Consider the following 16,265-nt stretch of genomic DNA (forward strand, 5'->3'; position numbering starts at 1 on the left):
TAACATAACTGGAGGGGTGAGGGGGAAATTGGACAAAAATGAGAATGAAAGCACACGAAATCTGATTCCGGTATAGAGAAGAAGTATGAACTGGATTCATCTCAATCCACCTGAAGCTCTCTGTAACAACCATGGTGGATTCTCAAAAAAAGCATAGGAAGTAGGAGCTGGCATAAACCCAGAAGTTCTCTCCTTATCTGGTATATGAGACCCAGAAAGTGAAACAGGCCAAGGGCTGAAAACAAAACTGATCTGTCTCACTTCAGCATCTAAGAAGGGCAGGGAATATCAAATTTAAAATCCCAGTGCTTCACACAAAGAACAATGCTTTACTTTGTCACTTCTGTTAAACTAAATAAATTTTAAGTGAAATTAAAAATATCTTAATACTGAGGGCATCATATTACGCACATTAAATTAACAGGGTTATTTATTGACTGTACTAAGGGCAGTTTAATCACAGGATCAGTACAGACTGAACAAAAGAATGTTCTTTTTACTTTAATGAACTCTTGTGCTAAAGACCAATTTCTTCTTTTCATTGTGAATTATTCTATAAACTGAAAAGGAAAGAGGAAATTAACACAGTAGTCTCACCAAAAAAAAAAAAAAAAAAAAAGACAAAAAAAGAAGAGAGAAACAGCTCCTGGTGGCAAATTAAAGTACTGCTCCTGCTGGAAAGATAAATGAGGAAAAAAGGGACGGTTCAATGAAACCTCTCATAAATATTCCTAAGTTTAGAACAGAAACTGACTGAACATCAGACTGAAATGAAGCTTTCTCTTATGTGTCTCCTCATGGTGACTGTCCCAATCTCTTCTATGCCTTTCATTGACAATGAAGAGGTTTGCCTGGTTACAAAAACAAAACCACAAAAAACCCTCAAAAATAAACTAAACCCACCATCAATCAAAAATAAGAGAGGTTACAGAAACACAAACCATTTAAAAAACAGCCAAAGAGCAAACTGAGCTCATGAAAATTTGAAGAGAATTCCCTTTAGCATTGAGCATTTCTCTGTACACTTCTGGGACAAGAAATAACCAGGCCATCAATTGTGTGTCAGCAAGTTTTGCAAGAAAAGGGAGACGGGTATGCAGTGCCAGGACACGGGAAAGAATGCTGCTGGCCACCATTCTGTCCCTCGCCTTGTCTCTGTCCTAACATAGTTCAAGCCAGATTTCAGTATCCAAGTCTTTTCCTGCAACAGCCCAGCATGAGAAACAGCTGTCAAGGATGGCTACGTGAGCTGGAAACATCTATAATACCTTACTGACACAAACTGGAGAAAAAACTGCATAAAATTCACCTTAGATTCCAGCTTCATGTTTTCAGGTGGAACTATTTCTGGGAAAATATGGAACCATTGTTGCAGGATGTGATCTGTGCGTGAAGACCAGTCCTCTTCAGAACAAGAGGAGCAATGGAGGAAGAGAGAGAGGCCAGTTTTCAACATGCTTGTTCTAAAACAGTGTATCTGAAGTACCGAACTGGAATTTCCCTCTCTAAGGGAAGTTCTGATTTGACTCTTTTCAGGTTCTGTTTTAAAAGTGACTAATGGACATGGGCAATCAGAGCAAGAAACTTTGAGAGCAATGGGTGAGAGGATTGTAAGAAGAAAGAAACAGGACCTTCCTTAATAAGAAGTGGAAAAAGAAACCGACTTTCCAAGTCTATGTCCAATTTTGGATGGAAAATTCTTTAAAACAAATATAAATTCAAGACAATGTCCATGTGCTGGACTGCATTTGACGTCAGTGCATTATGACACTTCTTTGGCAGTGGATGCTCTGCTCTGCAATATCCCTTGTCTTCAGCTGCTTAGAGAATTGTGAAAAATGTTCCTCTGGGGAAGACTCTATCCCAGCTGAGGTATGAATTTCAGTGAAAAAGCTCACAAAAATCTACTTAGTCATTTTGCATTTACATAATAACTGGGGAAAAGGACTTTCTTCTGGGGAATGTAGTCATGCCTGCACCAAGACAAGCCCAAAAAGACTGAATATGAAAGAACAGCAGACAAAGAACAGTTCACCTCACACACATGTCAGCAGACCTCTGCTAGCATGCATGGACCGATACCCACATCAACAAAACTACTGCCATTAAACACCTCTACTTATTTCCCAGCAACCCCACAGATGCTGCTTCTACTCTCAAAAATCCCCAATCCATCTCCATGGTGGCCAAGATGTTAACTACCCTGCCATCTCTCAGCAGTGTCTGTAGCCATTCTGTCCTTCCATAACTGTCTGCTTCAACACAGCAAGATCAGGCTTCAATACAGAGAAGAACATTAGTGTCAACGTGAGTTTATATCACAAATTGCTTCGTTGTTCAATCTTTTTTACACTTCTTGTTATTTACCATTTGAAAACACAAAGATAACTTGGACATCTCATTTTTCTTAAAAAAATTTCTGTATGCACATGAGCCAGGAGATTGGGTAAAACCAAGAACATTTATTATCACTTGTTTATTGCTTTTGATTTTCAAATGATTCAATCATTTGATCTTGGAGGAAAATAATGCTTAACCAATAACTGAAATGCAAAGTGCACAAGTGCCCCTGAGTTCATGCATGCTTGCATCAGCACATGATATATCATACAGACACAGTAACCACAATCTGTTTCCAAACAATTCTCAACCAAAAAAAATCCTAACTTCACAGGATAACTGTTTGCAATGAATAATTCAACCATCTGTCAGGTCCAGCTGGGCCCCATTTCCTTCTCTTCACATAGAGTGACTCCTCTTTTAGGTGTGATCAAAGAACACCAGCATTAATTTGACAGGTTGTGAGGCACACTGCACATGCTGCCCACCTGAGCAACCAGTGACAACCACCTTCCACGCAGGTAGAGAGGCAGAGTGAGAGCCCTTCCTCACAGGAAAGGAAAGCCCCGAAGAGTAACTCTGAAAGCGACAGGGGACGCTATCCTAGGATGTGTGTTGGGAAGCAATGACAGCATGACCAGAATCCATTCATCACGCTCTACGTATGGAGTCAACTAAAGCTGTAAATGGAAATTAGCCATTCGACACTGTATTTCTGATCATTGACACGCTTTTCAAAAATGTGTATTGTCAACAGTCCACCTTATTTTCTTGATTTTGGCAAATCCTATTCTCTCTCTCCTCTGTGGAAACTCCTGTACAACCCAGTATTATCAATGAAGCCTCTTCCTACGTGAGACACGGCCAACAGGACAGCTCCACTAAATCTCTGCAATGCCACCAAAAAATGTGAGAAGCACAGTCCTGACAAACTGTTCCGGTCCCTTAAACAAAGCACATTAAATTTTATTCTAATAAGGTCTCTCTCAAAAGAAAATATTTAATGCAGAGCACAATGGTAAAATTAATTGCCCAGGAAAAAAACAAATAAACTGCACAAACGGCTCTTTGTCTGTCTCACAGCTGACAAAGGCCAAGCAGGAGGGAACAGGCAGTTAATTGTTTTCCAGATCATTGTGGCAGGTTTCTGAGCATTTGCACCTCCGTTTCCCTGGACCCTCAGCCCTGTTTATGCCCCATTAAGCAGAGTCTATACTTTCCGTGGTAAAACAAGGTATATTCAGCTGGCAATTTTCTGTAAGGGGGAAAAAATTCTAACACATTCAGGCTGTTTTTATCAGAAATTATTTTCAAAGCAGGCTTTTTAAAGAATGTGGCACATGTAGTGTTTTCAGAGGTGGTGAGGAAGTGTTTGCCCAGCACTCAAGCTCCCTGTGCTGTGGGGCCCAGTGAGTGAGACAGACCTGCAGTCACATTATGGGATTTAGGGTCTAACTTTTTTCCATTTTACTGTAAAAGGAATTAAGTAGTATAACCTGTTCATACAAGAGACAGGCCAATATAAATAGATTTTATTTTATGCATCTAAAAATGCTCTTAGGCCTTTTCACTCAAAAAGTGCTTTGAAGTGAAGAGACGTGCAGCAAGTCCTTGTGGATCCAGTTCCTTGAAGCGGTATTTATCAACCATATAAGAGGGTGAACTGTAGTATACCTTGAATAAAAATCAACAAAAAAGCTAAAGTATTTTATATTGCTTTCCACCAAAAGCTCCTTGTGCTCTCATTTGCACAAAAAAAAAATTAAAAATAAATACACTCTAGATTATATGAAGTCATTATACAGCAAGGAGAAGCCCCTTGTCAACATTCAAAATGCAAATCCCTTCCCACACTGTGATTTCAAATATCAAGATTGATAGAGACAGTTCATTTACTCCAACACAGAAAAGGCTAAATAGATTTCAATATTCTACTGCTGGCATTGTCTCAAAAGGCAAACATCCAAAATGTAGCAAAATCACTTTATAAAATCCAGCCTTCTTTTTCAGAAGTGAATAGTTTTAGCAAAGGAAGAGGCAGTCACAGCCAAAGTGAGTAAAAAAAAAAAATCATGTTCTCCATAATAGAATTATATCTCAAATCAATCCTTACCTAGGCAAGGCACAACTCCCTTCTCTCTCTCTCTGATTTTAAACTGTTTTCATGCTCTCTTGACATTCAAGTTACATCTTCTCCCATCGGAGACAAATGTGAGAACAATAATTATTTAAAACAGTTATACAAGTGTTTCTGTCTACATCCAAAAGAGGCCTTTCACCTATTTAAATCGAAAATCTGTTTCCAAAGTACAAGGAGGCCTTGAAAAGTCCCATGTGTACTCTTCAGTTTATAATTACAAAGATAAGAGATGACACATTCATTTTGGTAAGACTCCATTAAGCAGGCCTCCAAAGATAGAAATATCTCTTACTTACGTGGTATTTGCTCTTTCAGAAAGACATGAGACTATGTAACAAATCTACCCCAGAAAAGTTCCATCTAAAATAAGGCAATCAACTGGATTTGCAAATCCTTGTTCTGATATTGTTACAGCTGGCAATTTATTACCATAACGTAATCACTTCCGAGTAATAGAAATTTTTCTGGAAGGAACCCAGGGGTTATTTCAGAGTACTTTTAGTATTTCTGTTTTAATCAACATCAGTGTCTTCCCCCACACCCCGATTTTCCCTTGAAAAGTGTGTTACAGAGGCAAAAAATTCTATGCGAAGGAGGAGGGCATTTGGCACATTGAACAGTTGGTCAAAGCTGCAATCACTTTGCAACACATCAGGGTCTCTGGAAGCAATCCGATACTCCCAGCATTATTCATCATTTTATTCCTTATGAACGCGAGCTGCAGAAAAAACTGCTGTGCTCTGATCATGAGTCGTGATTCAGCCTGGCTGCCACAGCGCAGTATTTAAGTCAGGCTTGGCAGAACTGTGCATCTTGCTATCGGTTGCTGCAGACCGCCAAAAAGGTCGGGAAGCAGTGGGGCACCCCCACGGCCCAAGAGGCACAGTGTGACAGCAACTTCTGCTGCTGGAAGTCACGCACAGCTGCTGCTCAGTCACCCACAGCAGTGACATATGTCATACAACGAGCAGCGGCGCCCATCTGGAACGATTCCAGTTCGTGTCTCTACATTTGTGTGAGCATTCCTGTACCATACTGACCTCTCCTTCCCCATGCAAGAGAATGGGCGTTTTAACCTTCCCTTCCAACTCTGCCAAGCCCTCCCCACGAGCAACATTGACCTATCCGACAGGGGCAGCCCTTAGCAGTGCTGCTGCGAAGTGTAGGGAAAGGAAGGGCTCAGCTTTGCCTGGGAGCTCCCCTGCTGCAGCTCCCCATCTATTGGCCTTGTGCTCTGCTGCGGGGAGGCCAGCAAAGGGCAGCACGCAAATCTTTCTGCTTCCCAAGGACAAGGACTAACAGCGCCAGCACGGGCTGAACTGACACTAGTTTTGTAAATAAAGTCCTTTCCAAATGCCAACCTGTGCTAGCTACAGCCACATTTAAAAAAAGGAACAACAACAAAAAGCCCAGTGTGGCATTGTGGTGATTAATGGCCAGCTTTGCAGGGCCCGAGTCATTTGAAGGGCTTTGTTTATTTAACTGGAACATTTGGGCGTGTGAACGCCAGCCTGCCCCAACCAGGACAGTGGGGAAAGGCAGAGGCAGGGGTGCTGAAGTGCTTACCAGGTCGTAGGCTGCCAGGACCTTTTTCTGCACGTCGGGCACGGTCCCCAGAGGCTCGAGATAAGGAAAGGTGTCCCTCATGCAGAGGGCCACCGAGGGCGCGTTGTCGCTGCTGACGAGGCGCGAGGACAGGGTCAGGATGCACTGCTTGAGGCTGGCGATGGGCGGCAACCCACACAGCTCCTTCACCGACACCATGGCGTTCTGGGGAAGGGACAAACGCTTCAGCACGTGTTGCCACTCACCACTCAGTCCACCCTGCCTGCCATTACCTTGACAGCCCTTTCTTCTTCTCCCCTCTGATGGGAGGCGGTGCTATCCCGCTGTTCACCATCCCCGGGCCCTCCATGGACCATGGGATCCCATCTCACACAGGAATTCCCTGCCAGCCCCATTCTCTGTCCTGAGGTCTAGTGCCAGCTCCAGCTTTCTCCCAGGCTGAGGCACCCCGACTGCCAGCTCCTCAGCTACTGTGCACTGCAAATCCAGCCCTAACAGGGACAAGTTCTGATCCCCAGCATATTAAACCATCAGCCTAAAATGCTATTTCTCTTCCCAACTGCTTATACTCCAATCACTTTTGATGCTGTAATCACTTTGTTCTCCCATCATTATCATCCTCCAGCAAGAACAAGTTTGACAGACCTTGCATTTCCCATAGGGAAGGCAAGCAGGAAAAACTCACTTTGCTTTGCCTTACATTATCACATCATAAAGATACAAACGCTTTTTCCCCTTCATAGGTCACAGGTAAGAAAATCAATACTGGATATACAGGTCAAACCAAAGTGACATGCCAGGACTTACTTATTTATCAGGTCAGAGGATATACTGCTGACATGCACCCATCATTTAGCCTCTTGAGTTGTACAAGGAGTGACCAGGATGCACAAAACCCAGGTAAGAGTATTTTTTAACAACCCACACCTTACAAATGTTTCTCCCAAAACTTGCTGAAAAAACCCAATAATCAGACAATGCCTGGCTAAATTTTTATCATTGATTAAATATGAGCCCATGCAGTTAAATCCAAAACTGTGTCTTTACACAGCATTCCCCAGAACATGATCTTTTACTGAACTTTTGCTTGGAAGGCACATTAATACTGTTTCTGAGTCAAATTCAGAGTATTTTCATTTATATAGTTCATACATAGTGCCTGACCTAGACAGAAGGTGGAGTCAGCAGTTCAAACTGGTTACTTTCAAGGCCTGAAGAAAAGGAAAAGGCTGGGAAGAGTTTCCCATTCTTAAAAATATGCTGAGACTATTCCTTTGAGAGTGATTTAAAGCTTATGTCATTTTGTAAACTTTTCCAGCTGTCAACATTTCATTTGCTTTAGACTCCATCCAGAAGAGTGGGGTCAATGAAGTGCTACATGTTTTTGTCCTGTTTTCAAGAGAAAAAAAATTAACTGTTTCTGTATCTTTACCAAGGAGATAGCTACAGCTGATTCTTGCTATTTATTAAGGAAAAGTCATTGTTTAATGCTACTCAGTTTTGTTTCTAGGTAGTGTTTGAAGCTCTGAATTAAGCTGTCCTTTAATCAACCTCCAGTCGCTCCCACTACAGAAGAGAGCACTGGGGACATTCTTGTTTGGCTTGGCTGCCACTCCACATCCTGCCAGCCACCAAGGTCTAACCCAAGCACCTGTGACAGTGCTGTGCACCTGGGCCCTGATGCTGCTGGCCACAGCAGGCTCTGCTGCATGTGCCAGGGGACCCTCTGAGCCAAGATGTGGCACTGGTGTCTGTGCCAGCCCTCAACCAGCCGAGACAACACAGCTATTCAGCAGGGAGGAAACTGCAATCCAAGTGGCATTCAGTGCCTGTGTTGAACATCTGCAGCCCTGAGGCAAACAGTGGCAACACACACTCAGGAAAACATGCTGCTCATTGCACAGTGGGTTTCTTTGGTGTACACAAGACCTTAATGACACATCCACTGACTGCTTCTTATACTCAACCAAAGAAAAATTAAGAGCATAATGCTCATTCAATTAGCAAACCAAAAGCTTGTTGATGTTCTCTAGAACCAACGAGGAAATATAGTATTTGGGACCAGAGGCGGGGCACACAAAAGTACCCTCAATTCTGCTTTCTCAGGAGAAAAAAAAAAATCAGCCAGTAAAACATGCTTGGAGAGGGCATACTGATTTTTAAAACATTTCTGTCTAATCCTATGTTGCTTGTTAGTTAGTACCTGTAACTATCAGCCTGCCAATGTCCATTTAAAGGCTGACAAGAGCTGTGGGTCTGAAGCTTCACTAGTTTCCACAAGCCTCAGCAAGCCTGCCCTAGAAGCAGCTTACACCAGGACTTTCACTTCCACATTCAGGACACACCAACACACACAACAGAAGTCTCATACCTGCATATTTTCTCTCATGTCAGTGGCCTCTCGCAATGGATGCACTGCCAGCTTAAAGATGTCATCGATAATCTTGAGACCAGTGTTCCTCAGCATGGTGTACTCCCTTGCTTTCTTCCCTATCCTCACGGAGAGGCTCCGCTTTTGTGCCTTCCCGCCTCCACTGCGGTTGGTTATTGCAATGTGAACAAAGAGGGTAACGTGCTCCATGATATCACCAACAAAGGAGCGCAGCGGGATGTGCCTGTATCCGGGCTGTAAGCACTCCAGTGGGATGGTGTACTGTCCTATGAACTCATCCCCAATGTAGTCATCATCCAAAACAACAAAGCGGATCATGGCCAGCTCCGGCAGATTGATCTGGAACTCAAAGCTTTCATCAAAAATAGGGTTATCACTGTTTTGCTGCACAGTTTTAGTTCTTTGTTCAGTGCAGTCTGCAGGAATCCCATGTATCTCAATACAGACATAGGGGTCTATGACATCCCCTTTTGCACATGCACCCTTGGGCTTTGGAAAATTCTGACCACTGATAATTTTGACATGTAGGACCTGGGGGGAGACCCCCGGAACAATACCCTTGGTATTTGCGCTGAAGTAAGACACTTCATCACGCATCACTGAAGGCCTGAGAACGTACCCGCATCCCCCGTTCTGTAGAAACCAACCAGTGTGTAGGTCCATCATGGGCCCTGGGGTCTGATAGTTCATTGCCACTATCTGGCAACCACAGTTCCAAAAATCTTGAGGATTTAAGTTACTGGAGTCTATCCTCATAGCACTCGGGTACACCCTGGACAGAAACTTTTTGTTGTAGTTAACAAAATCTTCAGGGTATTCATTTGCAATCCGACTGGCTTCTGCCTCGCTGAAGGAGCACATTTCCCAATAATTTTGAGACTTCATGGATGTCTCAAAGTCTTTGTACTGGACAGATTTGCATAGGGACACCAAGTCAGACAACTCCCTGCAGAGCCAGATCAGCTTCGGTTCCCTTGAGAAGTCCTCTGACAGTCTTCGGGATATTTCAGCCTCTTCATCTTCATCTGTGACCTCTCCTTCTAATACATCCTGGTCACAGGGCAGTTTCTTCCCCTTTACAATGATCTTCATTTTCAGTTTCTCAGGTGATGGGAGGTAGGCTTCTGAGGATAAAGGTGCCTCTGTGTACAGTTTGTTTCCAAAGATTCTTTTCATGTGTTGCACCACCACCTTCTGCTGCTGTACAGAGCAGTGGTTCCCCAAGCATAGAATAAGTGGGTATTCTGAGGCAAAGAAGGCCAATTTGTTTATTACTTCGATGACATTTCGAAAGGCAAGTGGCGATGTCATGTTGTTGCGGTTACAGATAATGGGTTCATTATCTGGGCCATCACAGACGTCCAGTTCAATACTCCGGCAGCTCATCTTTAAAGCTCTGACATAACCATTGATATCAGCCGGCCCTCTGAGCTGGTCTTCTATTAGATATGTATTGTGGGATGAGTTGATGTAGTAATGTGACAAAGGTTGTGTCATGTCTTGGACAATTTTTTTGTGCTCTGGGTCAAAAATATCACATTCTGAGGACAGTAAGTATTGAGTAAATCCATCAATCGCAAGAAAACCTTTCAACCGCCCTTCTTCAGAAAGCTCGTACCTCCGTATAATATCTAGACACATTTCTTCTGTTATGTGGGTCACTCCTTGCTCAGCCTCTAAAAACAGCATGAGGTCATTGGCATCCAGGTACTCTTTGTTTTTGGATATCTGCACAAGTAAGAAGTACACTTCAGGCCTTGTGCAAAGTTCACTGAACGCTTCACAAAACTCTTCTTTTGTTACTCGTGTTGTCAGTTTCTCCTTGCTCTTCTGAATTTCCTTAAATTTTAATCTAATCTTTGACTCCTTTAAAGTGGGGTTAAGCTTCTTTATTAGCTCCACAGCTGTATCTTCTAACATTATGCCATTGCCATCAACGTCTGCTGCTTCGAATACAGTTTTTAACCAGGCAAAACGTGGGGTATTATGGCTGTTTTCCATCAAGTCCAGGGGTTGTTTGCTACGAGAAACTAAGTACCTTAATCCTGATACCCAAATATTGGCCACATCAGCTGAATTGGCAACCAAGTCAAGGGACTCATAGTTTTCACCGTGAATTACTGACAACGCACAGTCTTCAGAAATCTGATCTGCAAGTCCATTATTCCTGAATGTCTCTGTGTTCTTCCCTAATCTGATTTCTTTTATAGCAGAAATATCAAGCTTGGCTTTGTCCAGATCCTTCTTGGAAGGCTCCCAGCGAAGAGCTTGCAGGTCAGGATCCAGAGTAAAAAAACGGTTATAAATCCGGGAATTTGGACGAACTTTCTTCAATTCACACCCAGCCTGCATAAAGCTGATACAGTCGCTGGCACTGCTTATTTTCTTCTCTGATGGCATGCTGCTGAAGGACACGGTTTTCTTTCTTCCACATTTTTGGTTTGAAGGATCCTGTGGAATAATTACATTAAAAAAAAGAAAAAAATTAGCAGGTTTCCTTTGGCTATTCCACGAGTGCATAAATAATAGAAAAGACACATTTATGTAAAGATAATTAATGTTCTTCTGAACCTCAAAACACAACATCTTATTCTTTCCCATGATTCAGTTCCCTACTGAGCTATAAAATATATGAGCTATAAAGTAATTTGATTGACTGTGGCATTAGAGAGAGCAAGTTTTCATGAGTGACATTTGCAGCTATTAAACTGTCTTCCAGATCTCAGCAATTTGCTGCAGCTGTGAGGAGGCAGTATCCAGTTGTCTATGTTATGTCCAGTTTCAAATCAGATATATCACACTCTCTTGTCTTCCCACTTGTTTGGAAAAGTAGTTATTCTGGTCATTTCTGTGCACAACAGCTACAAAGCACTGCAGGAAAATGGACAGACAGACAAGAAATCCAAAGCCTTTGTCTTTAGGATATATATTCTAACTCCTCTTGAGAAAATACTCAGCCAGACATGTGACTGTCCTTTCAGTACCAACTACTTCTTGCTGCTGGATATAAACCCAGCTGCCTGCAAAGCTGTCTGTAATGTTATCGCAGCAACTAAATTTTAACATTTCCCTGCATATTATCAATTCAAAACATATCACAATAATTATGAAGTATAAATCATTCTTTTCTCTGCACGATTTCCATCCACCCCATTAGTATGTAAACTATCCAACAGCTACCAAAATATTTTTAAAACATCACTCAAGACTGCAATTAATTGTGAAAGACTTGTTAAAATTGCCTTCCCGCCTATTTCCCTAGCCACTAGCAATACTTCCTTATTTCTCTGCCTTCTGTTGTTGAAGAGACCTCAGCTGCCTGGATTTTGAATAGAAAAGGAGCCCCAAGGCAAGGAAATGTTGATGCTGTTGATGCACTCAGCCCTCCACCCTGCTGCCTCGGGCCCAGATATGAGATGCGCACCAGGCACCAGCTTCCCAACAGCCCCAGGGATCTCCTTTGAGATGCCAAATCCCTGACTCCCGAACCCTCTGCAGCCCGGACTTCCCTTCCCTACCCCAGCAGCTGGTTCCTCTCAGCTGCAGTTTATCTGCTGTGTCATTCAACCTCGCTCAGGTCATATCCCCTGCAAATCCTACATAGAAGCCCTGCTCCAGCAGGGCCCTCCATCCACCCATCTCTGTCCTTTGATGCCCTGCACCGTCTGAGCAGGACCTTGTGTAGCTCCCCAAGCCACAGAGCATCAGTTTTGGTGCCCACAGGAATCTCTCCACTCTTCATTTGCATGTCTATATAGACACATTAATCAGTATGAATGTCTCTACAAAATAGCTGTTGTCATTTGCTCACTTCACTGAATAACATCCAAAATATTTCCAGACACCCCCAGGCCCCTAACTACTGAATTTAAATGCATGGGATCTACTGGGGACCAAATTAAGACCTCTAAACTTCTTATGACAAAGATTTATCATTAAACTAGTACAGAGACTTCTACTGACAAGAATAATTACTCTTACCATTTATTTAGTATTTATTATGAGAATGGGTCTCAAAGAAACAGGAAGAAAGTTAACAAAGCGAATGCCTCAGGTCAGTTACTTTTTAAATTACAGTTTTATGCAAAAATATTCTGTTCCTGCATTAACATACTGTGTTTTAATACACAGCTTTGGCTATGAAAATCTTCAGGCAGTAGATGCTAATAAATACAAATGAATGTAGCAGATTACTCCATGGGTTTTAAAAGAGCCTCTTCTTTTTTTGTTTTCTTATGTTCAGAGGAGCAATATTTAGATTTAAGATTGATGATTAATTAGGATTATTTTTGTCGTATAGTTAGATGTATTAATGGCCTTGGAATCTGCAGTGATTCATTCCTTGACAGAGGTTCCTTAAGGCCAGACCTGGAAATCTCATCAGAGCAGCCTATCTGATTTATCTACGGGTCCAACATTTTGTCTTAACTAGGGAGGCACGAATGTTATGTAAATTTTTTCTGCAAAAAATAAAACATTTCTTTTTAGTTCCAAGATACCTGTGCCTTTTGATCAAAGTAAATCAGAGAATTAATCGGCCATTTTAAGGTATTCAGGTGGGGGAAAAAAACCCTAATTAACCTCATGGACAAACAACAAAAGTTTCCTTTTAACATTCAGTCTTAACCCCTCAGGGATTTTGGTGGGGATTAGATTATCCTCTGTCATCTTTATCTGCTTTTATTTTTGATGGATACTTCTGTTTTGTACTAAGTGGTATGCAAGGAACATCAGAACTGTACAACAGCACTTCATGTCAGGGTAGGACTTCCCTGTATCTTTCAATCGATTGAACAGAACTCAAGCCTAATCCACTGACTAACTGCCTACAATTAATAAGATTTAAGTCTTATTGACACTGATGGGATTATTTTAACTGATATTAACAATGTTCTCCATCTAATGCATAATACATACAAACCCCACAACACTGCAACTGCTAACTGAGCTAATTATTACTGCATTGGCTATTCTCCTCTTGGTCTCTCCAGACTAGGAGCATACTCAATCTTTCAAAGTGAGAGCTGTTACTTTAAATATAATGTGGAAGTTTTCATCCATAATTATCACAAAGTTAATTATTTCAGTCTTGCAAAAAGTCAAAAGGTGTTTCTGTAAGCTCCAGTGCTGTCTTCTCAGCCTGACAGCCCAGGCACTTGCCTTTGCATTACCACACTCCTAATGCTTGAACAAGCAACTCTGGATCCTGACACCATGGTTTAGCCAAGCCACACACCTCCAGATCCCCAGCCACCACCCTGGGGAGCAGAGGAGTGTTTGCTTCAAGAAGTGTCTTCCCACCACTGAGCCGCACTCACATCAATGCCTGGAGAGGACAATTTCAATACCCTGTACCTCCCCACTGATCTTATGCTTGTTCAACTGACACTCCAGATTTTGTCTTCTAATTTTAGTGTAGCTATTGCTTTCTTTAAATCTCTACCTTAATCCAATTTCAACAAATCGATCTTCTAAAACAAGACATCCAGCTAAGAATACTGTGCTGCAGTGTCTCCAGTGGCTAAACTGCTGCTCCATTTTATTGGACACTAAGAACAGGAACAAGTACAGTCGCCTAGCAAACTAAAAGCTGCCAACATCTCACATGGATAAATATGAAACCTGCTCTCTTGTGCTACCTGCCAAGAAGATTCCCACTGCAAGTTATCAAAAAACCTCTCCTCAATGTTCATCCATGCAAGAGCACTTGTTCCTCTTCATTAACCAAAGCAATCAGAAAGCACAATGAGACGCGGCCCTGAATCTTGGAGCTGTAAAGTCTTTCTCCAAGTTGCTAAGGTCATCAAAATTGATCTTGCCTAGGCAACAGGACAGTAACTGGCCTAGGACTGCCCTTTACTCTCAGTCACTTGTACTGATGGACCTGAACTTATTGTGGCAGTGAAAGATGAAAAAAGGAAGGATGATATTTGCTAAAAAAGAGAAGTCTACATCGATGCGAAAATGAGGAACTAACTTGTAGATTTTCTGCTCTAAGATCTTTCCTACCAGCGACAACCAAGCTCTTGACCAGTTTGTGTGCAATGTGCAAGTACAAAAAGGAAATCCCCACTTACATGGGAAACCTTGATTCCAAGGCAAGACACTTTTTTCCAAAGTGACTCAAAACTAGGGTTTCCTTCAGTTCTTTGGTTACCCCCATAAGGTGACCTAACAGGATGACTCCATCTCCCTCCTGCTCATGAGCCTGCATAATAACAATTGTATAAAATACCTCAAGACCTCAAGCACAAGACCAATATGCACTTAGATTTCAGCGTACACACCGCTGCTCTGACCAAGGACACATATCTGTGTGCTGGCCTCACTGCATCCTAACATTTTCTAAATGTTTCTAAAGGAGGGATTCAGAACACCAGTCTAAGCACACTCCCAAAATAGGAGAAGCTCTCCTGCTGAACACATCATCCTTGTCAGAGGGACTGGATACATAAACAGCAGGATCACTAAGCCATTAGCAGTTGTGGGAAAACTCCAACCCATTCACCCTGACCTTTGACTGCTCAAACTTCTGCAGTTTAAATCAAAGAGCTAACAGAAATAAATAAGTGGGATTTTTAAATAAATAAATAAATAAATAAATATGCTCTCTACCTCATCTCACCCTCTTTGTCAAAACTATAGGACATAAATCACCCATATAAAGTTAGGAACCAGGCAGTAATAAGAAATAGATAGCAAACCTGCATGCAAAGGTCAAGCTCATGACTTATTTATTTGTCTGAAATTAAGTTACCTGAAGGCTCTCTAAAGCACTGACAGTCTTCCAGGATTCTAAAGAGCATAAGAAAGGCAAAAACCATCACTTACCAAAGATACCAAAAACCCTTAAAGACCTGCAGGGCCCCTGTGAAAGGATGTGAAATTCAGTAATAATCCTGAGAGATAAACTCTTCAAGTGTGATTAAGAGCTATTTCCCCAAAAAACAATTCACATTTTCACCAGCTTGATTCTCATCTTTGAATTCTAATCTAATCTCCTGAACCCAGCGCTAAGAAATCAGTAATAGACAGCTTAGTCTGCCCTCACAAAGACTGTAATAAACAGTCCTAAAAGCTACCTGCTATCTGGAAACTCCCTATGATCCAGTTAACTGGCCAACTGATTACCTGATGTTTTGTTTTCCAAGAGAAACTAATTAGCTCCACAGGATAAATTTTGGGGTGATACTTCTAGATATTTCAGTTATACAAAGACAGAATCCAAGTCCCTGAAAATCTTAAGGCTTTACTGTACTTGTGGTGGGGAAACGTACCTTTAAACAGAAAGTAAAGAAGTCAGTGAGTCACTAATGGCACTCAATGCACTGTGCAGCAGGTTGACAAATGACAGTGTAATTTTTCTATAATGAAGTGAGCCAGAACAGGCAAGACTTATATAAACCATCCAGAAAAACACGAAGTCAAAGCCTGGGCTAGGGCTACAACTGGATCTCATACACAGGTGAGGCTCAGTCCATTTGATCAGATGTTTATCAAAGCTTGAACCCACAGTTCCAGCACATAATTAGAACAGGTAGCAATGATCACTGGAAGCCAGTGTTCATCATTAGCACACCAAGCATTCTTCTGTAAATCTCAGCCATGTTCTGGCCATCCTCAGAGAGTATCCTTGGACTGCCCATTCCACAGATTTTATCAACTCTCCTCATAGCCCCTGCTATCATACCAAATTAAGGAGCTAAACTCCCTCTAATCTTTCTTGGCAAGGCCTGTAGGGTCTAAGTATCAGACAGTTACCCACTGTGACAACTCACATGTGAACAAAGAAAAGGTTGCCTACTCAAAATTCGTCCAGGCTGACAA

General features: G+C 42.0%; 1 protein-coding gene across 1 annotated transcript in view; it reads right to left on the bottom strand.

Annotated features, from left to right (window-relative positions):
* The window catches only part of PLCL1 (phospholipase C like 1 (inactive)), a 184,205-nt gene that overhangs the window by 30,675 nt on the left and 137,265 nt on the right, over positions 1–16,265 (bottom strand). Inside the window, exons 2-3 of the mRNA XM_040070094.2 lie at positions 8,418–10,889; positions 6,047–6,250 (exon numbers count right to left, since the gene is read on the bottom strand). Coding sequence (XP_039926028.1) covers positions 6,047–6,250; positions 8,418–10,889 — 2,676 coding nt within the window. The remainder of the gene's footprint in view (positions 1–6,046; positions 6,251–8,417; positions 10,890–16,265) is intronic.

The sequence above is a fragment of the Hirundo rustica genome, chromosome 7, assembly GCF_015227805.2.
Source record: "Hirundo rustica isolate bHirRus1 chromosome 7, bHirRus1.pri.v3, whole genome shotgun sequence".
Taxonomy (NCBI): domain Eukaryota; kingdom Metazoa; phylum Chordata; class Aves; order Passeriformes; family Hirundinidae; genus Hirundo; species Hirundo rustica.